The sequence below is a fragment of the Engystomops pustulosus genome, chromosome 11 (assembly GCF_040894005.1).
Source record: "Engystomops pustulosus chromosome 11, aEngPut4.maternal, whole genome shotgun sequence".
Classification (NCBI taxonomy): Eukaryota; Metazoa; Chordata; class Amphibia; order Anura; family Leptodactylidae; genus Engystomops; species Engystomops pustulosus.
The window spans coordinates 21,397,930-21,422,457 of record NC_092421.1 but is presented as its reverse complement, the minus strand read 5'-3'; the positions used below and the strand labels follow the sequence as shown (position 1 = coordinate 21,422,457).

Genomic DNA, 24,528 nt, shown 5'->3' with positions numbered 1-24,528 from the left:
CCAACCCTTGTATTACTATGTAAGATGCTTTACCTTTCTATAACAAACAGAGGATGTAAGTATGTGGTGTACAGTAGCACATCAGTAGTAGAAACACTTTAAAGGGATTGGCCACTTCACTTTGTTTCATTGAATGTGTATGTTGGGGAGGGGTATAGTAGGTAATCATCATCAGGTGTCATTCCTGTCCATAAAATAGCCACAGATAGAGGGTCAGGTGATCTTTAAGTTATCCATGAACAATCTTCCTTCCATAACCTTTTGTATGGTTAGTTTTGTATGCATGAATACTATCATAAGGTCCTGGAAGGAAGATTGGTCATGGATAAGAAAGAGATCATCTCACCCTCCATCCGGAGCCATTTTAAGGACAGAAATGGCAGCTATACTCCCCCCACACTTACACACACATTACAAGAAACATGTAAGTAAAGTGGCCAATTCCTTTAAAGAGTTTCTACTAGTGGAGTGCTACTTTTTACCCAAGTACTTCTTGCATCCTCTGCTTTGTATAGTAAGGCAAAGCAAATCATCTCTAGACAGTACGACAAGGGTTGGGCGGAGGACATTGAAACACAAATGCTCCAGACTGCAAAATATGACAAGACATTTCTGGGGCTTCACTTCAAATTTCAGGAAAGAACAGGACACTTATTAGATGTATATTGGAAAATTAACTAATATCTGCCCCCACACTGTACATTACAAAAAACAACAAACAACTTTATTGGCAGGGTCCGAATCCAGAGTGGAATTTCCTCGCTGAATTGTACGATTTGAATCGAAAGTCCTCACGGTAAAGTGTTTCAGGACAGGAATTGGATGTTTTTATTGTATCCGTACATAGGGATGCCTAACCCATGTATACTCTTGCCTCTAGGCAGCACGGCCCGACTAGATACACAAATGTGCGCAGCCTGTCTATATGTGCCGTATAATGGCACAATCCCACGGGCTGCACACAGGGCATTATATTAAACTATTATATAGAACTATAATGCAAGGAAAATGTATGCAACCCATGGGATCGTACCGCCAAATGTGTGTAAGAGACTTTAGGCCGCACTCACACAACCGTATGCGGGATGTGTGTACGGCCGCAAGCTTTCAGCTGCATATATGTCCCCCATAGAAAGAAATGGCCGCACAGAGCGTTACAGTGCCGCACACATATGGCTCCGTAATCGGGGGAAAGATTGGACATGTCGTATCTTTCCCCGTGTTATGGGCCTTGCTTAATGGATCACTATAGAGAGGGGAGGGGTCACCCCTCCTCCTCTCCATTGCGGCTGACGTATGCACGCCCAACCGTAGCCGTGCGCACATACGGCAGTGTGCATGTAGACTTAGGAGGGTTTGTCAGAATTTTCAGATTATTGCATCCTATTGTAGCCTTTTCATTTAGCAATGCAGACAGTCAATTGCAGAATATTTTGATATTGGTGTTGATAGTTAAACATTTAATACCATGCTGATGAAATATCCTGTTAGGGGATGATGAAATATTTGCTCATCAAACTGTATTTTCAATGTATGAGGGTTAGCACGTAAAAAGAAGTGGCAGCAATGACTAAATCTTAGTATATTCACCTCCAATTGAACTTGCCCTTCATTACAAGAACTATAGAGTTGTGAAATTAAAATAAAGTCTTCTAGTCCTTCCTCCTTTTAATATTATATGTAGTTTTGGAGAATTCTGGTCATTGGCCGCTACCCAAGTTCAATTGATGGCTTCAGTCTGTGGTATAATATAGATTTAATTTGTATTTTCTAATATCTGAACTACTTTCTTATCCTCCTTTTCATCCCAATCCTGGGACTGGTCTTCTTAAATCTTGACACGCTGGGATTGCTTGAAAAGAAAAAAAGATTAATAAAAAGCAGCCCGGAGCATGGGGACGCGATGTCCGGCACTCTGGGCTGCCGATTTTTAGTGCTTCTCGCGGGACGTCACCTTTTGCTCCCATGGTTGAAATGAATAAGCATTGACAAGTGATGTTTAGATAGGGGGCATTAAAAACTAAATCCAAATATGTCTAATCAATAAATAGTACCCAACACTACCATATAAATAAATGTTGTATGTTATGTTGGAGTGAGTACCAGGCACAATACACAGTACACAAAATACAATTCTTTAAAAATGATCTTTTGAGAGAATATTGTATGGCTCCTCTCCCTCATTGCTAGACTTTGATATTGGTAGTAAATTAGTAGTAGTAAATTAATATTTGACGTGTTTCTATTTCTAGCACAACCACAGCAAACACAAGAGTCTGATGAAATGTTGTAACTCTGACCAAACAAATATGTTTATTACACACGGGGCATTACTATTTCTAAAGTCATCGTGAATGTTATTCATACAGTAGATTTCTAACTTTATAGTAAAAAAATCTGACATGTTATGGAATGGTTATTAATGGAGGATCCTGATTTTTAAGGCACCTATCTTTTAAACAGATTAGTTAGGAATAGCAATTGATGGCTTATCTTCAGTAGCTGATTGGGGGGGTGCCAACAACCGGATCTGTGCACCGTGTGCAGCAGCATAAAAGGGCCACTGAACCAATCGTAATCAAGAGGTGAACTATAGAGAGTTACTGACAACTGCCTGGACTGGAAAACCAACAGGGTGTATGGCAAACCCATCACCAGATTGTATTTGCTAAAAAGTCGATTCACATTCACATATTTAAGATGAAACTACATTGGGGGGCATACTGTTTTTCGCCATTGTCTGCTGGGGAGGAGGTATCAACGGAAAGGAACAGCCTGAACAAGATCATGCGGAGAGTCCCTGGTACAATAGGGGAATCACTGCGTCCCCTTGAGAAGGTTTGGCCCCGACAGGTTCCTGAAGAAATGTGATTCCATTGCCATAAACAACTCTAACCCACCACACAAAATAACTCTACAACAGAAAAGCACCATAAGCAACCGCTATCACCTGATGTGCTACCGGACTCCACAACTCTAAACCGAATACCATTGAATGAGACAAAAGTTTCCAAAACGAAGGACTAACTTCTATATTGCACTCCCCTGTTATGTGGAGAGTAGATATTGTATTGTACTGTTTCTGTTGTGTTTACTGTGTAATGCACAGTTTAATTCCCGAGATGACTAGCCTGGAGCAGTCATGTACAAATTAACTTCCCATAGGGAAAAATAAAGTTTTATTTTATATTTTAAGAAAATTTGGTGTTTTAAATGGACTAGCTCCTTCAAAATGGGTTTCTGGTCAAGGGACTATTCCGTATCACAGTCAGCTTCCGTCACAAGTAAGAAGAGGAGCCTTGGCTGCTGACCACCTATTCAATACCAGGTCAGGAGCAATGTCTGATCTAGGTGTTAGACCCCCCAACATTGTAATACTGATGTCATTTTTTTTAAACTTTCCATTAAAAAAAAAAATGTAAAAGTATAATCCAATATTTAGAAGAGTCTATACAATTTGTATAAAAATAATAATTTTGCTTTTATTTCTTTAAAGAAATACCATATTTTCCCCCTCTCACCACGACAGCACCCAACCAGAGAGAGGGATCCGCCTCCAGGGACAGGAAACCCAGACTTCAAATTGTGCGGTACGCCCCATCTCCTTCAGTGGTTTCCTGTCCCTGACGGGGGATCCAGTGAGTCTCGGTGAGGCTCAAGGAGTCGCGGTAAGGGGGGAATGGGAGTCCCAGGTACCCCCAGGTGGCTGCACAAGTTCCCCCGCCGAGACTTACCGGAGGCTGTCTCTCGGCGGGGTGTGTATGTGGATGCTGCGAGGTGCAGCGCAGTCTGTGGGTGCAGACGGGCTCCGGCGCGCCTCCGATCCTGGAAGGGAGGCGCGTGTTGGAAGGTGGCTGAGCGCAGGCCTTCCCACCGCAGTGGTCTTCGGAAAAATGGCGTCGACTCCACTTCCGGTTGGAACCGGAAGTGGCGCGCCGCTCGGCGTCCACGTGGAGTGTGACGTCAGAGGCGGGAAATTTAAAAGGAGTTCCCACACAGGAGTCCTGTGTGTTGTTTCTAGCACCCACAGCCAGCCACAGGAGTTGCTCCGGTTGTGGATGGAACGGAGCTATACCCTCACCACTGAAAAGATGAGTTCTAATGAAGGTGGTAGAGAGTCGGTGGACACCGCTACGGTAAAATTTGAGTAGGGGGTTAGTCCGCTGATTGGTGAGTGTGGCCTTACCATGCCTTTAAACTGGTTCTGATGATGTCTTATGTGATTCCTGTTTTAGAGGGAAGAATCTCGTAAGGTGAAAGCCACTAAAAAGTCTAAGCATCGTGCATGTAGAATCTGTGGAGATAATCTGCCTGACTCTTATTTAAAACCTAACTGTGACCAGTGTGTTCAGCGCCTATTAGTACAAGACCAGTCGACCTTGTTTGAATCCATGCGTATGCTAATCCAGCAGGAGGTGCGTAATTCTGTGCAGGAAATAAGGCGATCTCTCAGGTCAGAAAATTCCCCGGGCACTTCCAGGCAATTTGAAGAGTCTAGCCCTAGTTCGGGGGAGTCATCAGAGTCAGAGGAGGAAGACAAGTCAGGCAGACCCCTGTTTCCTATAGAAGATATTGATCACCTGGTTAAATTAGTAAGATCAACTATGGAATTGGAGGATGAAAAGGAGGAACGCTCTGTAACAGATGTTATGTTCCAGGGCCTAGGAGAAAAGAAGAGAAAGGTTTTTCCCATCCATGACAATATTTCCTCCCTTATCCAGGCAGAATGGCGCAAGTCGGACAGAAAGGTTTTCATTCCTAAAGCCATGAAGAGGAAGTATCCCTTTCCAGAGAAGGAGACAGAGATTTGGGACAAGGCACCTAAAGTAGATGTTGCCGTTTCTAAAGTCTCTAGGAAGAGCGCGCTTCCAGTGGAGGATTCAGGGGTGCTTAAAGATCCTATGGATAAAAAAGCAGATGGTTTCCTGAGGCGCTCCTGGGAAGCAGCAGCAGGCGCATTCAAGCCCAATGTCGCAGCTACATGTGTGTCTAGGTCTCTTTGTGTTTGGCTTTCCCGGCTGGAGGAAAAGATTAAGACTGGGACGTCCAGGTCACATCTTATTTCTGAAGTTTCCACTGCACAGAAAGCCTCTGCTTTCTTAGCCGATGCTTCGGTGGACGCCTTAAGGTTATCAGCTAGATCGGTGGCCTTATCTAATTCTGCCAGAAGGGCCTTATGGCTGAAGAACTGGACAGGGGACCTTCCATCTAAGAATCATCTGTGTAGTATTCCCTGTGAAGGGGAATTCTTATTTGGGTCTGCACTAGACAACATCTTGGAGAAGGCAGCAGACAGGAAGAGAGGTTTTCCTAGTACAAGGCCTCAGGAGAGGAAGTTTTTTCGCCCCTCAAGGCGATTTAGATCTCCTCAAAGATCCGGAGACAAGAAAGAGGGGTGGCGATCCTCTAGGAGGTCTAAGGGATTCATGTTTTCCCGACCTCAGGATTCCAGTAAACGTCCCGGTCAGCAATGACGCCAGGGGTCCTGTGGGGGGAAGGCTCTCCCTGTTCAAGGAGGAGTGGAGCAGGATTACAGGGAGCAAGTGGATTTTGGGGATCATACAAGATGGCCTAAAATTACCTTTTCTATCCCCTCCCCCACAGCGTTTCAAGATAACCTCAGTGGCCGGAAGAGCAGAAAGACAGGCTCTGGAGACCGAAGTAAGATCCTTACTGGGAAAGGAGGTGCTTCGGCGGGTGCCACTGCAAGATCGAGGGACAGGGTTTTATTCAACCCTGTTCCTTATAAAGAAACCGGACGGCACATTCCGGACCATTATAAATTTAAGACCACTAAACTGCTACCTACAAGTGGAGAAATTCAAGATGGAATCGATAAGGTCAACAGTAAACCTGCTCTTTCAGGATTGTTTTATGGCCTCCATAGACTTAGCGGATGCATACTACCACGTCCCTATTCATCCGGACAGCCAGAGATTCCTGAGAGTGGCAGTGATGATGGACGGCAAGATAGAGCACCTCCAATTCAGAGCTCTACCCTTTGGAGTGGCGATAGCACCGAGAGTTTTCACAAAACTAATATCGGAAGTAGGAGCCTACATACGAAGATATCAGGGCACCTTTGTGCCATATCTAGACGACTTCCTGCTGATCGCAGGTTCGGCAGAGAAGTTACAGAATTTGATAGGGGTGGTTATGAAGATTCTGCATCGCTTGGGCTGGATGGTAAATCTGAAAAAGTCCTCCCTTACTCCGGCCAGATCAAAGATATTCCTCGGCATCACATTAGATTCCACTCAGCAGAAATCTTTCCTTCCTCAGGACAAGGTGGTGAAGATAGTAGCCTCGGTGGAGAAGCTGTACAGACAGCCATCCCCTACCATAAGGGACATTATGAGGACTCTAGGTCTCTTTACAGCGGCAATTCCAGCGGTGCCTTGGGCGATGTATCACGCAAGACCCTTACAGCTCTTCATGTTGGAGAACTGGGGGGGAGACCAGTCCTCCTTGGACCAGAGGATTACACTTCCCCTACAGATCCTGGATTCCCTGAGATGGTGGCTAAGAGAAGAGAACCTCCAGGCAGGCAGGCCTTGGAGAGAGGAGAACCCCCTATCCATGATTACGGATGCGAGCTCTACGGGTTGGGGAGCCCAGGTCAGGGGCCTCTTGTTCCAGGGGTCATGGAACAAGGAATCCAGGGAGAAGTCCTCAAACTACAGAGAACTAGAAGCCATCCTGCAGGCAATCAGACAAGCTCTGCCAAAAATTCGGGGGACAGACCTAAGGATTGCCTCGGACAATGTCACAGCAGTGGCATTCGTGAACCGCCAGGGAGGTACCCGAAGCGGGTCCTTAATGAGCCTCTCGCATCAGATTCTGGAGCTAGCGGAAGCCAATCTAAGATCAATATCGGCGGTACATATAAGGGGCAAGGACAATCTGCAGGCAGACTTCCTAAGCCGTCATCTGTTACGTCAGGGAGAGTGGTCCCTGAATCGGAGCGTGTTCTCCAAGATAACCAGACTCTGGGGTCAACCAGAGGTAGACTTATTTGCCACAAGAAAGAACAGACAGGTCAGGCTCTTCTGCTCCCTAGACCCGAGAGACCGATCCTTAAGTCTGGATGCCTTCTCAATCAAGTGGAACTTCGGCCTAGCCTATGCATTTCCACCACTGTCTATTCTACCGAGGGTTCTGAAGAAGATACGACAAGACCAGGCCAGAGTTATTCTTATAGCCCCCTTCTGGCCCAGAAGGGCATGGTTCTCAGTACTGAGAGAACTATCGATATCAGACCCTTGGATCCTCCCAGAGAGTCACGATCTCCTCTCCCAGGGCCCAGTATTCCACCCGCAGATTGCGAACCTCCATCTGACGGCCTGGAATTTGAGAGGCGCATCTTGAGGGAAAAAGGTCTCTCGGACAAGGTAATTACAACACTGCAGAGGAGTAGAAAGGTAGTTACCTCAAAAATCTATTTCAGGGTCTGGAGAGTATTCTCAGATTTTTGTTCTCCAGATAAAATAGACTTAGCTCATCCAAATATAGCTAAGATATTAGATTTCCTGCAAGCAGGATTAGATAAGGGCCTAAAACCTGCCACCCTTAAAGTTCAGATTTCTGCCCTTAGCTCCCTGTTTGAGTCCCCTTTAGCCTCTCATCCCTGGATATCTCGGTTCATAAAAGCGGCATCTCGTATGACCCCATTTAGGAGATGTACGGTGCCCCCCTGGGACCTCACTTTAGTATTAAATTATTTGATAAAGGACCCCTTTGAGCCCCTGGAGTCCTGTTCACTAAAATGGTTGACCATTAAGGTCGTATTTTTGGTAGCAATCACTTCAGCCCGTAGGGTTGGAGAGATATCATCTCTATCCTGTAGAGCACCTTTTCTCAAGATCTTGGATGACAGGGTAGTCCTGATGACAGACCCGGCTTTTTTACCAAAGGTAGTCTCTAGATTCCATAGATCCCAGGAGATCAGGCTCCCATCCTTCTGTAGCAACCCTTCTACAGATAGGGAAAGGGAGTTTAACAAATTAGATGTTAAAAGGGCCATTGAGCTTTATTTGGATAGGACTAGAGATTGGAGAAAATCTGATAGTCTTTTTGTTCTTTTTGGTGGCAAGAATAGGGGGCAGAAGGCCTCAGCAGTAGTTATAGCCAGATGGATCAGGCAAGCTATTAGCTCCGCTTATGTAGCAGCCGGTCAGCCGATACCGGAAGGTCTAAAAGCCCATTCCACTAGAGCAGTCTCTTCATCTTGGGCAGAATTTAGAGAGGTGTCAGTTAATCAGATTTGTCAGGCTGCCACCTGGTCTTCTCCACACACTTTCTACAGGCACTATAGGCTAGATGTAGCAGGTGCACAGGAACTTTCCTTTGGGCGAAGAGTTCTTTCTTCGGTTATCCCTCCCTAAGGATTTCATCTATGTTATTCTCTCTGGTTGGGTGCTGTCGTGGTGAGAGGGGGAAACCGGTAATTACTCACCGGTAATTGTGTTTCCTTGAACCACGACAGCACCCTGGTTATTCCCTCCCTTGTAATTTCTTTGCACACTTGGGTGTTAACGTTTGGTGTGTGTCACAGAGGTGTGAGATTCTCTCATTGAAAGTGATACCGAATGATACGGTGGTCAGAATTAATCAAGAACATTAAGTCCCATACAGTCTCTGTAATCCACTGAAGGAGATGGGGCGTACCGCACAATTTGAAGTCTGGGTTTCCTGTCCCTGGAGGCGGATCCCTCTCTCTGGTTGGGTGCTGTCGTGGTTCAAGGAAACACAATTACCGGTGAGTAATTACCGGTTTTCAGACTATAAGTATATAGTCCAGTGCGCCTTATATATGAACCGTACTTACAGACAACAGATGCCTTGAACTGTGCACAGGTCCACCACCCTCTGGTCATTCATCCTTACAATCAGGTGTGCCTTATAGTCCGGTGCGCCTTATATATGAACCTAGAACATTTTAGCAGGCATTTATTGATGGTGCGCCTCATCCTCCGGTGCGCCTTATAGTCCAAAAAATACTGTACTGCTTTTTATGGGATATATGTCAAGCTTAAAGAGACTGAGGAATGGAATGAATTTCCTGTGACCTAGTACCCTGACATACATGTAACAGGTGTGACTACCACCAGACAACTATAAACTCTTCTAACACCAACTCCCTGTCAATGTATATTTCAGGACGATGAACTCCATCATACCGGGGGGCTATGCATGTCTTCTCTTCGTCATGGAACTTTCTACACTACAAATGTCATCACTCATCTGTAAATATCTTGGCGGAGGGTTACATCAGTGCCGCTGCAGTATAGACGGTTGTTGTACAGGCTAAATTTAGATGCAGGATAAATGTTACCAGCTATTTCCACTGACTTCCAGAATTCTGTAGTGGGAAGACTACAATAATCAGAATTATTGAGCAGAATATTACAAAATGTTACAAAACATGAAACAGATATTTTTTTTTTGTTCAATGGATTATAAAGATTATAATGGATATATATGGATATAATGGATATATGTGTGTGTGTGTGTGTGTGTGTGTGTTTTGTATGTATTTGGATAAGGATCATATAAAGGGTTGTTCCTTTTAGTTATAATGGTATACTAGTTCACTGACAATACATAGATCAGTGGAAATCCTGCCTTCTGATCTCTGTATTCAACTAGATTCTGTTTTAAAATCGGGCAGTCGTACCATAGTAGTCACATGTTCTGCTGGCCACAGGGTTAGGCGTCATGCACACCACCACGTAACCCAGTATAGAACATGGCTGGGTGGAGAAGGGATGGAGAGTAAGTTCTCCTCACCCCTTCCCTCTCCTTAGACTTCTGGGGGGGTGGGGGGGTGGATACAGCTGCAAATTGTCGCTGGCCCCCATGCGTTTGTGTGCATGGGGCCTTACAGTATTTATATATATACTGTTATAGGATGTTGTAGACCTGCTCTGTGATCTGTGTAAGGCAGGGGGCAGAAAGCTGTTACCATTTCCTATAGTACATGGTGTGATCTGCTGTTATCTATATATAAGGTTTTGCCTTTTATTACAGTTACAGAGGACCTGGGGATGTAAAATCTCATTTTAATGATTCCTCCCTTTTAAGTCATTCATTTTACTAGAACTTTTACTAAACAATGTTGTGACCAGCTCTAGTGCAGGCAGTACAGGCTTTTTTTGATTTGGCGCCCCCTGCTGTTAACCTACATTTGGTTTGTCTATACAGTGAGGCAGTACAGGCCAGTAGAGCAGTGATACACTGAACTAGATTTTCCAATGTCCTGACAGACTTGGTTTTCAACAATTTTCCCCACCACTCGGATTCTCAAACTCACTTCAGCCAATAATAACAACCTTCTTGCACCTGATTGTAGTTTTTGGATCTGTCTGTTGTTATAACAACTAGAAAAGGTCACATGTATTTCTATGGGATCATATACATGGTCATGGTTTTCTTAAAGGGGTATTCTCATCTGGGCACTCACATTCAGTTTGATAAATCTTCCATATATAAACATTTCTTCAATTAGATGTTATTAAAAAAAATGTTCCTGGATGAAGATAATTTCTTATAAATGTAGTAATATGGTTCCTTAGAAACAAGATGGCTTCCTCGGATACGGCCACCTCTGCTGGAGAGATTGCACAAATAAACAAAAAGTTTTTGTATATGAAATGTCCGGGAGTTACTACATGTCATACAGCCATCCGGTGGTAATGATCGCTGAATCCAGGTGGTCCGGCAGGACTCAATAGCGCATGTCTGGCCACCACTACCAGAGTGTGACGTGGTTGTATCCGAGGAAGCTATCTCGTTTCTAAGGGACAACATGACTATGTTTATGAGAAATTATCTTTACACGGGAACATTTTTTTTAATAACATCCAATTGAAGAAATGTTTATATATGGAAGATTAGTGAAACTGAATGTGAATGCCCAGACGAGAATACCCCTTTAAGCCCATGTATGAGCCGTCTGCCTGAGCCACAGATTTTGGAGCCGGTCTTATTCCTGCTTGTACAGATTTCTTTGCTGTCATTGGAGCAGAAGCAAACCTCATACGCCAATGACACATGGGGTGCAAACAATGGACAACGGTATTGAACACATTCGTGAATGGTTGAGCCGGCAACTGTGGGCATTGGTGGTCTGCAGAGGTGGAGAGAGATGAATACTTTTTCGTATGTTAATGCCTTAACAAATAATGTCACTCCCCCTTTTATATTCAACATTTCCTACTGCACCTTTATTGGGTTTTCTTTCTTTGTAACTAAGAAAGTAGCTGGTTGAGCACGAGTAATATACTCCACTGGCCAGGAAGACCGCCTCAGAATGAGCTTCATGGGGGTGAAGACGAAGGCACATTCTGAGCCGAAACGAGCGTCGGGGACATGGTCTTCCCGGACAGTTTCTATTAGGTAAGAACTGGCATTCACTGTTGAGAGGTCTCCTTATTGTGACCTTCTCAAGTGGTCAATATACATGTATTTGATAGACAGCATCCAATAGGTTGTATGCTACTGATTGTCCAGTTCCTTCTACACTTTCCTTATATATGCTTGATCTCCACACTGTCCGGGTTTAGACTGCTATTTGTTTCTCCATCCATTATTGTACAGTTTCCTGTGGACACCTTCACCACGGTGCCACTATTTGTCTTCACGGTTTGTAATTTTTACTATCTATATGGTACTAATAAAGATTCATTTTATTATAAGTGCTGCATGATTTTAGTCTTGTCCTCTTTCCCCTTGTTCTAAGGGGTATCCTTAGTTTTCAGATTTTGTGTTTTATTTGTCCGGATTGTTTTATACTTAATAAGCCATAACCATATTTTTCTTACTTGGTCCACAAGGTGCCATTTTTGTAGGTGTGTTATATAATGAGTCCTGAAAGCCTTGTAACAATTTAGAACATTTGGAGGACTACAAGTCCGAGCAAGCCTTGGGCATAGAGGTTTTTTTCCGGGAAGCACTTGGCACCAGATGATGATGACGTCTCATACTTGATATACTTTGATCTGAATAAGAGATGGGTAGGATGTAGCGGGGGCAGTATAGAGGGTCCAGGGGATAAATTGGGTGTGGGGAGGCTGAACGGCATGGCAAGGACTCATTTATAGCCTGTGATACACAAAGTAGCTCCCCTTCACTATATGGAGGGGCTGCATCCAGTAATCTTACCCCCTTGGTTGACTGTAATGAAGGTTGTGTTCAATCATACGATGCATACAGTGTCGCAGCTCAGACTGCGCTCCAGCACAAGGCAGACTTCTGCACTCGCCTCCAGCCTCCTGGGCAGCTGCTGACTCTCTGCTTCGCTCATAAGCTGCTCTAAAGTTCAGTGCGAAGGAGGGAGCCGAGGGGAGTGGCAGGCAGTCACTGCTTCTCTCACTACAGGGAACTTTAGAGATCACAGAACAGAGCGTTGAGCAGCAGCTGCACGGCTCTTCATGTTGGATCATCATATGGACACGGGCACCATATAATAATTCGCAATTGTCTGGGGCGATTCCTGCCCGGTGCCCCCTCCACGCAGTAACCTCCTTTCTGGGACTCGGTGTCACCGGGTGCAGACAGCTACAATCACGCTCTCACTGTCAGACCAGCGCCGCCGGGATTGGCCAGAGGAGACGTGAGCTACGCGGGGATTGGTCGCCCACAATTGATCACGTGAAGGGGACTGTCCCGGTGGAGATATCCAGGCAGCTCAGACGGCGAGGCTCACCAGTCCTGAGAAGGCGTCACTGAGAGGAGGATCCCGAGCCGGGAGCTCACACTGCAGGTAGCGCACACCCCTCTGCTATACTCTATGTATAGGATGGAGCAGTATAATGCACGCTTAATAAAGACAGCCATGGAGCTTCCCTTGAAGTAGGCTGAGTAGTGACAACTGCCGGCAAACTTTTGCCACTTTTGTAATAAAATTCTCGCTTGATTATGGTGAAATCCTAGACTTATTTGGTAAAATGAAATATCAGTTACAATATGTGTAACTATGATGGTTCTTGAATTGCATAGACGGTACTCATTGAGTATCGTGGAGGAAGTAATATCGGCAATGGCTAAAAAAAAAAATCTAGTTATCCTTGCTTCTTTATTATTTCATGTATTTTCTCTTAGATTACTAGTCCTGCTATGTACATCTCTGCCTTCTTTAGCGTTTGCAGAAAATATAAATGATTTATAGACCGTCCTAGTGAACAAATCTACATCCTGTTCTAACAAAATGTAAATATTAAAAAAGTAGGAATAGTGCATTATAATAGACTAGCTTTCTAGCTTTGCAAATGTTATGCATTAGTTTTATATAGTATTTTTGGCCCTTCTAATAGTTATTGATTTTTATGTATTACAATACAGTTTTTCCTTTATGATTTGTAATGTTGTAGCTGTTACCATGTCTAATCCACACAATATCTGATTGGAGTACATTTCAATGCAGGTCTTTAAGCCTGAAAAAGTTTTATTATGAGTTTAGCAAAATATATAATTGTAACTCATTTGTATATGTATGTGGATTACAGATAAGATGTTTCCGCTGCTGTGGAACCTTCTTCCTTTCATGGCCACATTTTTGCGTTTGGTTTAATAAAAATTTGACTTGGATGCTCCATTAATTTTGCATCCTCTAGAAAAGTGATTTGCAAACTCTGACTCTCTAACCGTTGTGAGACTACACCTCCCAGCATTCGCAGATAACCAGGGATCATAACGGCTTACTGGGAGATGTAGCTTCAACAGCTAAAGAGCCACATTTAGGAGATGTCTTTTAGGACGATAACTCCTATAGATAAGTTGGGCCGATCAGAATATGCTATTGGAGGCAATTTTCTTAAGTCTGTAATTTTGAGAATACATTGGTGTGCCCATCTTTAAGAGGTTCTGCAGCAGCTGAGTTGACCATCTGGCTTTGCCGCTAGTAGACCAACCTACATTAAATCTTAACCTTGTTGACTTGAGCTGACAAGAAAACCAGACATGTACTTGAACTTCTGGTGATAATGTAGCCTGCCTCATATGTTATCGCTACTGTCCCAGAAATACCTTGTCTCTAGTTGCACTTGGTAATGTAGAAGTAATGCTAAATGTATGCTGATTATGTGTCAATTCCTATGTTGGTGGAACGTTTCCCCCATCTAAAACATCTTCTTGAATGTGAGAAGTGTTGAAAAAAGCAGAATAACGGCAGAGGAAGATAGACTGAACTCTAGTATTGCTTCACATGCTACACGTACTGTATGCCTTTTTTTTTGTATATTATTGTATTATAAGCCTTTTATGTCGACCGTACATATGCTAACATCGTCAATTTGTCATTATTTCCAGAATGATCCAAATACTGGAACCACGTTCTCTTCCACGCTCTATCATGCCGGTTGATGTTGCAGTGAGGATATGCTTAGCGCATTCTCCACCGTTAAAAAAGTTTCTCAGCCCCTATGAAGACTGCAGGGGGAGAAATTTTGTGAATCGATTTAAGCCGCTAAGGCCATGTCTTTCTTTGAAGAAGGAATCTGATACCAGGAACAATGAGTGGAACCGGTCCAAATCCCGAGCCAAAAAGAAAGTCATCTTTGCTGATTCTAAAGGACTGTCCTTGACATCGGTACATGTGTTTTCAGAGTTTAAAGACGAACCTGCTGTTGACCTACAGTTCGATCTGATTGATCTTGAAGATATCACCGCCAGCCTAAAATTGCATGAAGAAAAGAATTTAATCCTGGGATTCACCCAGCCTTCAGCTGATTACTTACAGTTTCGCAATAAGATCCAAAAGAACTTTGTCTGTCTGGAGAATTGCAGCCTTCAGGAGCGGTCCATTGCTGGCACCATCAAAGTTAAAAATCTGAGCTTTGAAAAAAACGTCAAGGTGCGAATAACCTACAACACCTGGAAAACCTACACAGATGTAGACTGTGTTTACATGAACAACATGTATGGAGGCACGGACACGGACACCTTCTCCTTCGCTGTAGACCTGCCTCCTAACATTCCCAGCCATGAGAAAATTGAGTTCTGCATATCCTACAATAGTGCAGGACAGGTATTCTGGGACAATAACAATGGACTGAATTACACTATCGTCCATGCAGAGTGGAAATCAGATGGGGTGCAGACCAACACGCTAACTAAAACAGACATAACCTCATATAAATCCCAAAATATCAAGCCAGAAATTGATTTAGACCGGTTTGGAACCCCCAAAACATCCCTTGGTTTATTTCCTGAATGGCAGAGTTGGGGTAGACTAGGGAACACCTCTCCATACTGGTGAACACGAGACCATGGCCTTAGTGCATCATGATTATAAAGGATTTGATGGTCTTTGAGGATGAAAAGCACATTATAAACAAATCCCATGTTATGTAACAATGTCAGGGTAGAACACTTAACTGAGGCGACAAGCTTTGTCATTAAGCAAATTGCTAAAGTTCAAAGCACCTTTAAATCCCTGATCAGCCTTAGAGTAGCTATCGCTCTCTGTGCGTCAACATACGACTTAACATAGAGGTTGGAGTGACTTTATCCTATGAAAATTGGAGACCCCATTTCTTAAGTTTTGAGTTGTCGTGGTAAAGGCTGATTAGAAACGAGACTACTGAGACGAGGAGAGATTGATTTGTTTCCACAGAATAGAGGTAGATTCTGACGAAATTGCTCAACCAAAGGAACTTCCTGTCCAATATTTATGGTTAGGTTTTAGAGCCAGCCCTTGGTCGTAGAAACATTGGGTTGGAAGATGACTTTGCCTAAGTTCAACTAAACTGATCGTCGTGAAATATTTTACCTTCAAGTGGTAGAAATTTTAGATAGGTTGGTAGAACACTAAGTGAATATGTGAGCAGGACTAAAAATGTATTGAGCTTGTAAATTATTTACTGTGAAAGACTATGATGAGATCATTTAGGATGTCCAGGATTACAATAAACATGGCTGCTCTTTTTTTTTTCTAAACGCAGTGCTGCATCTGTCCACAGGTTGTATCTGGTATTACAGCCTAGCTACGTTCCAGTAAATGGACCGAGCTTCTATACCAAACTCCGCCTGCGAAACAGCCATGTATTTGGATCAGCCATGATCTTTGGACATTTCCTTGTAAATCTGATCATAGCAATGTAAGAAGTGCCTTTAAATTATGCCAAAGTAAATAACTGCATAATTTTAGGTTGTGTACTTGCGTGTATTTCTAGTTGTATTGTGCCATACAAAAATATATGCAGAAAAGCCAACTTGTATATTCCACCACTTCTGTTGTCATTTCTTTTAGAGCAATCCTCCAATTATCTTAACAAGAATTGGAAATTAGTGTTGAATCGGCACATAATTAGACTTTTAATTTGAAAAGTAAAATTTTATTTGGAAATAAAAAAAAAAATATAATAATTTGGATCCAGTCTGTAATAAGTTTAGAACCGTTACAGAACATAAGAAAGTCCAAATCCTTCATATTGAAGGCAAGAATTATTGCACCATTTTGTGAATTTGGTATTTAATAGAATTGTAGGTTCCTTAAATAAAGGATGGTCTGATTGTAGTGATGTTTTGCACATGCGTAGGCAATCCCTTGAAACCTTAATTTTTTTTCCTTGAAGAATGTAAATGTATTTTTTTTTGTTCAAATAACTTTATTAGATGTTGCTGTAGGACACCGTTTTTATCGGGGCATAACAATAGTTGGTGCAGCTATAGCTGTTCCACCCTGCCCTGAGTGCCTACAGACGTCCAAATGGTCCTATGCCTCATCAGGGGACATTATTATTATAAATGGCACATGGTAAATGGGGGGGGGGGGGGGAGCTGAATCTTACAGATTTTTCAGTGGGGCCCAGAAGCTTCAAGTTACACCTCTGCTTTTCTTTGTCTTTCTCTGCTTTGTCAAAAGTTCATATTCTCATTCTGTGCACTTTTAATGAATTTTTAAGAGCAGTTATATTTTTGTATTGTGTTTTTTTTTTTGGGGGGGGGGGGGGGCTTGGAAGCTAAATTCTGGGAGGGCAAAAAGGGAGGTGTTCCTGCTGAATCTGTGAAATGAACTGTGATACCTGTTGGGAATGACATCCGTTTAATGTTTTTAAGCGTCAGGGAAATGTTAGACAATGCACATGAGTTTTTAAAACCTATGTCACTTTATAAAGGCGAAAGAGAGGAGCTGAAATTATTTTTGTATTACTGGGAGCTGATTGAGCGTTGTAAAGGAGAATGGTTGTCAAGTATGTTTCCTACTGTAAAGATTTGTCACTGTACCATAAATGTTTTTTTGGCAATAAATTAATTTTTTTAAAATAAATTAATTTTTTTGTTTCATTTCCAGTTAATCTCCAATGTTTACCTGATCAAACTTACCTGATTAACTAAACATTGCATATCTAATTCTAGCCGCATCCATGGAGACGGTCATACGCGTTAAATCACTGTTAGCCAAAACATCAATTTCGGTAGAGCTGACCCATTTAAGGAAATTTTGGAGGCCTCCACCTACTCAATATATGACTGGGCATCTACATTTTAAACACCTGAAACCTTTTTTTTTTTTTTTTTTTTTCCTCTCAAGACATATACTATGTGGGGTTAGTAGAAGGAATACCTGTTGGAGAATCGTTCTTCACATGAAAGCTATTCAAAGTGTTTGGGTATCCGGGATAAGTGATTAATACACTGTATTCTGCACATTGATAGACCTCGGGCTAGTGTATGACGGCGACCTGTTAGTGTTTTTTGAACCCTTCAGTTATCTACTAGCCTGTCAGGAACTGGAGAAGGTACAATGAAAAGCCACAAAAATGATAAGGGGTATGGAGGGTCTTGGTTATGAGGAAAGATTAAAGGAAACCTACCACTTCTGAAGGTAGGTATGAGATGTAAACACCGGGCACCAGCTCAGGGTGAACTGGTGCCGGAGCTTACCTTAGCTAGTGTTTTAAACCGCTATATCGCGGTTTAAACACATTTTGATTTACAGCCCCGAGGTAGCTTCGGTGCTGCGTGCGGCCGTGCGCGCGTGATGCCTCCGGCACTTCCTATAGAGGCGCGTGCGCAGCGCCGAAGCTAACTGAGCTGGTGCCCGGTGTTTACATCTCACACCTACCTTCAGAAGTGGTAGGTTTCCTTTAAAACAACTAGATTTATGTAGTCTGGAAAAGAGACGACTACGAGGGGACATGATTAATTTATATAAATATATGAATGGTCCCTACAAATAATATGGTGGAAATATTGTTCCAGATTAAATCAAATCAAAAGATGAGGGGGCGCTGTCTCCGTCTGGAGAAAACAAGGTTTAATCACCAGAGGCGACAGGACTTTTTTACTGTGAGAACTGTCAATCTGTGGAATAGCCTGCCTCAGGCGCTGGTCACAGCAGGGACAGCAGAGAGCTTTAAGAAGGGTCTAGATGCCTTTTTACAACTACATAACATTGATGGCTATATTATTATGTTATATAGAATTGTTTCCCCCAAATCCCTTCCCTTCCCTTCCCTTGGTTGAACTTGATGGACATCTGTCTTTTTCCACCGTATAAACGATGATACTGTGACCTGTACTATGCATATGGAAACGCACATTATTTGTTTTGTCCAAACTATGTCTGAGATTAGCAACACCTTTTTTTTTTCTTTCTAGAAGTGGGGTTACCCTTTGACCTGTGTCTGGTATTGCCACTTATCCCTACCCAACCAAATGATTACTTAACTGCAATACAGGAGACAGCCTACAGTTAAAAGTGCAACAGTTTCTGAAAAACATAACCGGGTGTACCAAGCTTGAATGAAATACCTTAGCCACAGGACAACAACCTGATGGGTGTGGGGGGGATCCAACTGGACTTGACATCGGAACATGACCTAAGGTTTTAATGGGGTTTTTTTTTGTCATTATTTATATTACTCAAAATGGTACAGTTTCTCATTGACCACTGAGCCTAATCACTGGCAAATGCTGCCTCTATGCAAGAATTCACATGTCACAATAGGTGATGGTTGCAGATAATCTACTTCTCTCCCTAGGGGAGCATGTCTACCGATGTCCATGAAGATATCCATGTTGTGACAGCAAAACATGGCTCCAAAAGTTTACAGTGGTTATAAGTGATATGTTCCCCTTTAATAGGGATTTGAGATCTGCCTAGATCTGGCAGGAGAGCTGTATCAGTCGGGCAGTCAGATCCTTACTGATTTATAGCTCATCCCAGGTCAGATGATATATTTTGATACAATGTAGGGTATAACGGAAGGCAGTGATGACCGGACCCAAATTATAAGTTCAGCCTTCAGGCACATTCCTCCCATCCCGGGCATATTGCCAGATGGCCCCTTAACGACTAGCTTTGGCCAACCCAGCAATATTTCTGGGTCAGGAGGAACATGCCAAAACGCCAAAGCTATACTTTGGGTCCACTGACCTCTAACCATAAGTCATTTGCTTTACATTTCTTGTAGTGCTGTTAACATGATGCCAAGGGGGATGGGCACCTTGCAAATAACAGGGCTGGGATTTGTCAACCTTTCCTCCTTGATTCCTCAATTAAGTGGCAAAACCCTGTCTGGTGGACCATTGGCATCTTACTCTTCATTCAGTCTATCCAATCAAGTCATGACAATCCATCATTTCTTTGGGAATTTCCATGAACCAATAGACAAGATGAATGTGTTGCTGTGGGGCGTAAAGGAAACATATGTAACAACACAGCTCAAAACATTCGGATCATGGCAGAATTCCATATTGGATTGTGAGATAAGGCCTGAGTTCCAGGGTAACTGAAGCATTTCCACAGATTTACATGGCAGACGACCTCTAAGGCTACCGTGTGCATTGGTTCTCGTTTCTTGTGTGGGAAAGTGATCTGATCTCCAATTAAGGAGAGGAAAAGTCACTTATCAGATATCTGATTGCTGGCCGTGTGCGCCATCCTACAAGGGGAAATCTTCATCTTACTTTGGCACACAGCCCTCTATCATGTATCTGTGAGACTATGATCTCTCCGCTGACTGTTCTTATGTTTTTATCATAACTTCCCCAGCCGGCAGTATGACAAAACATTGAATGTCCAGTAAAAAATTTGGCGGCTTACAGAAATTGTTCCCACTTGTCATCTGATTGGCTCCTATCAGACACAAAAGCTATTCTAAAAATAACCAGCATGTATGTAGAGAATTCTGGATTCTCAATTACTGTTCTGCAGACTTGTCACTAGATTATATTTCTTTTTATGTTGTATCCTTCTAAACTGAGACACTTTAGGTTATTGGAGGATAGGTTTACATGACAAGAGATCTATGGGGAGTAAGAGCGGCTGCTGCTACTGGTTCCAGCTAATTTGTAGCTTTAGTGTTTAACTTGCTGCTTATACTGCTCAATACTGCTATATAATGTCTTCCATTATGCTGCATCTGAGGGTGAACTACAGAGAGATTAGGGGAGGATGATCTGTTTGGGAGACATCATAGCGATTAGTCTTTATCTAACAGCTCTGAGACAACTGAGATGTAGAGACTGCAGAGAGAAAACCGATAAAATGTATTACCGTATATACTTGTGTATAAGCCGAGTTTTTCAGCACAAAAAATGTGCTGAAAAACGTCCTCTTGGCTTATACACGAGTCAAGCCATGTAAAAAAATAATTAAAAATGGACTAAAAAAAAAAAATAACTATTTACTCACCCTCCGGTGGCCCAGATGCGCAGCGCTGCTCCCCCGATGTCATCGCGGCTCCTCTTCTGGCTTCCCGGCTCCTCCTCTTGCTTCCGCGCCATCTTCTGTCTTCTTTAACATCGCGTTGGGCGCCGCCATTGTTCTTCTCCCGTGCGGCGCCTAGTATGACGTCAGCAGGAGCGCGTCATACTAGGCGCCGCACGGGAGAGAGCAGTTGCGGCGCCCAACGCGATGTTAAAGAAGACAGAAGACGGCGCGGAAGCAAGAGGAGGAGCCGGGAAGCCAGAAGAGGAGCCGCGATGACATCGGGGGACCAGCGCTGCGCATCGGGACCACCGGAGGGTGAGTAAATAGTTTATTTTTTTTTAAATTCTGGGCTGACTGTATACTACTGGGGGCATGCTGTATATTTCTGAGGGGCAGACTGGGGTGGCTGTATACTACTGGGGGCATGCTGTAAACTACTGGGGGCATGCTGTATACTACTGGGGGCAGGCTGGGGTGGCTGTATACTACTGGGGGCAGGCTGGGGTGGCTGTATACTACTGGGGGCAGGCTGGGGTGGCTGTATACTACTGGGGGCAGGCTGGGGTGGCTGTATACTACTGGGGGCAGGCTGGGGTGGCTGTATACTACTGGGGGCAGGCTGGGGTGGCTGTATACTACTGGGGGCAGGCTGGAGTGGCTGTATACAACTAGGGGCAGGCTGGGGTGGCTGTATACTACTGGGGGCAGGCTGGGGTGGCTGTATACTACTGGGGGCAGGCTGTGGTGGCTCTATACTACTGGGGGCAGGCTGTATACTACTGGGGGCAGGCGGGGGCAGGCTGTATACTACTGGGGGCAGGCTGTATACTACTGGGGGCAGGCTGTATATTATAGGGGGCTGGCTGGCTATATACTTGGCTGGGTCTGTGACCAATGCATTTCCCACCCTCGGCTTATACTCGAGTCAATAGGTTTTCCCAGTTTTTGGTGGTAAAATTAGGGGTCTCGGCTTATACTCGGGTCGGCTTATACTCGAGTATATACGGTATACAATTTTATGAAATAATATATTTGTTAATATTTTAGTAGTCCAATATTTAATGAAATATAGGAATTGAGTATTATCTGCATCCCTTCCTATTTTAAACAGAGTGTTCACCCAGAATAAACACTCTGTTTCATGGGTGTTTTCATCTGCATCACGTTTCCCATTGTCTATTGTCTCAAACTTGGCGTTCACTTTCAAATGTTACATTTCATCAATTCCTTGAACGGGCAGCAAGAAACTATAATCTAGGAAGTAAACTGAAAAGTTATAGTTATGTGTATCATGCTCCTGCTTTCCAACAAATGTTCATCAAAAATGGTTTGTCCAATTTCAATGCTAGTTTTACTGAGTATTGACAGTACTAAAGAAGTTATAGTAGTGCACCATAGGGAAATACGTTCTCCTTCAGGTAACCTTTCCAGACAATAGACAAAAGCTTCTCTCTGACGTTCGTTTGGAATGATAACACATTGTCCATCCAAGGTTCTCACAAAGCTCAAGGTCATATCCATATTATTGTGAAGTATTCATGTCACATGTAGGTATATAGTGTATCTTTTGCAGATATTTACAGCGTGTCCTTCAGGTTTATAGAATTTTTAGTTTTTTTTTTCTGGTTTCGAAAACCCTTCTCTCTAAGGGTGAGAGTTTACCAAATTTAGTTTACCAAACAACTTTAACATTGGTGGTTATGTAGGCATAAGCATAATCACTAATAATAAAAAAAACACCCCTAAAGATGTATTCTGTTCATCCTAGGAATTGATAAGAGGCCCAGTCATAAGACACTTATTCACTGATTATGTGAGCATGGAGATGGTGAGCATTGTGTTTGCCAATATCCAACTCTGCTTCATGTTCAACCTGCTGATTCATCAGTTAGTGAGAACAGGACTCCTATTCTTGTGATCGGTAAGTGTCCCAGCACTTGCTCCCCCCCCCCCCACTGCTGAGTTTTACATGCAGAGAAAGCAGAACTTCGCATGTAAAACAAGTGGACTGGAGTAATGTAGCTTTGGAGAATAGTAAGCATTTGTATTTACTCATTATTGGCTGCAGGAAAAACCAAAGTGTGTGACCCCTGAGCAGCACTCCAGTCCTTGTCAGAGAGCAAGGGTATCAATACATTCCAATGAGATCTGACTGGAAGTTGAGAATCAACCATAAATTATAACCGTAGATAAGTATAAGTAAAATAAACCATGTCCCTAGGGTCCTGTGATTGCAAAACTCAAATGAGTTTAAAAGAGAAGAAGGCCTTACAACAGGAGGTAACTGGGCAAGGAAGGCATGATTTAGTTGTAGACACAAAAACATGTCCCTATAAGTTATAAAAATGCCTTACCAATCCCTTACACCAAGTGTACCTCCCCATCCTCCTCAAGAAACTGAGATATGGACTAACCCCTTATCAGACCAATAGGAGCCACTCTGTGATTCTACAAAATGGGACAGACCCAGGTGCGATAAGGAAGGGACATGAACTAGGGTTTCCATTGCTCCTTTGGCAACGGCAGTTGATGAGCTGGCCTGTAGTCCAAAGGTTCCAGAACTGGCCACAGGGAGCATTAATGTACAAAAAAGATACTCGGGGCCATAGGGCTTTGACCCGGTTCAGGCAATGTCTGATGACGCCTCTAAGAAGGTGCCCTCGCTTTGGCTTGATCCCATCGCCAGAGTAGTCTGGGGTGGATGTGCCCAGCACCTGCTCCACCAATGCCCAGCACAGCAACCAAATAAGGCCATTCTACAGAATCAAAGGCCTAGGCCAAGGCCCAATCCTGTTTCTTCCACCAACCTACCTGGGAAATAATCTGAGCAAGATGGAAATTGTCTGAGGTAGACTTTCCCAGGATATATCCCTTATCAGAATAAACGATGTATAACAGCACCCAGGCGATTTGCTAGCAACCAAGCAAACGACTTCTACACATTATTTAGAAGACAGATGGAACGATAGAATCCTTTCCCGGTTTTAACAAAACCACAATTGTAGCTTCATCTAGGATGGAGGTTACCCCTACAAAAGACCTCAGCAAACAAACAATCAGATTGTTTTACTTCTTGTTGGATGTAATGTATTTTATACGTCAATATAGCTACTATGTGGAAAAGACCTTGGGAATTCTGAGTGCTGATTTTCTGCTATCCTTACTAAGAATACACTACCGATGGCAGGCCATCGGGCCAAGAGGCTTTTCCTTTAGACCGAGTTTTATTCATCTCCTCTCTACTGATGGGAGCCTCTAAGCTGTGCGCTTTCCAGAGCCAACTCAGATTTCTGAAAGTGTAAAGTCATTTACCTATTGCAAAATGTCCACTGTAAGGTTTAGAAATTTCAGATATTTTGTCATCTGTGATCCACAGAATTGGTGTAATGTCCTAATCATTACCAAATCATTTTACGGTATGGGCTTCCATCTACATTTAGGCTGTGGTTCTTACTGTACGTTATTTCTGCTGCACATGTGGCTCTGCAGACAAAGTCAGCCTCTGGCAAAGTACATTCCCAAGTGGGGAAAAAATAGTTGGCACAATGAATGTTTTTTTTTTTTTTTTTTTTTACAAAGACTGTTCGGAGTTCACAAAATAACTTTTGGCAGTCAATTTGTATAAACAGGAAGCTTAGGAAATATATACATCTTGGCTGCTCTGCAGAAGTAAAAAACGTCAAGCTCTATTTCTACAAAACTTCATATACTGTACAGAAGACCTTACATTACCCTGCCCATAGATTTTCCGCTTACGTAAGTAACATAACATAGTGTGCTGTCACTCCTATTGCTATGAAAAGAAGCTTCTATATACAGATGGAGGAATCGGTTTTCAGGATTTCTAGTTCTAAATGTCAGGTTGATGT

General features: G+C 43.2%; 1 protein-coding gene and 1 long non-coding RNA gene across 3 annotated transcripts in view; both read left to right on the top strand.

Moving 5' to 3' along the window:
- Positions 1 to 16,920, top strand: part of PPP1R3C (protein phosphatase 1 regulatory subunit 3C) — a 33,495-nt gene extending 16,575 nt beyond the window's left edge. Inside the window, exons 1-2 of one of the 2 annotated variants that reach the window (XM_072129921.1) lie at positions 12,462 to 12,763; positions 14,308 to 16,920. In XM_072129921.1, the coding sequence (XP_071986022.1) occupies positions 14,309 to 15,256 (948 nt within the window). In that variant the 5' untranslated portion in view covers positions 12,462 to 12,763; position 14,308 and the 3' untranslated portion in view covers positions 15,257 to 16,920. Of the gene's footprint in view, positions 1 to 12,461; positions 12,764 to 14,307 lie in introns of those variants that run through there. The other variant, XM_072129922.1, reaches the window with a different exon arrangement.
- Positions 10,940 to 24,528, top strand: part of LOC140105823 (uncharacterized) — a 168,059-nt gene continuing 154,470 nt past the window's right edge. The window contains exon 1 of the long non-coding RNA XR_011850645.1: positions 10,940 to 11,397. This is a non-coding gene — a long non-coding RNA (uncharacterized lncRNA). The remainder of the gene's footprint in view (positions 11,398 to 24,528) is intronic.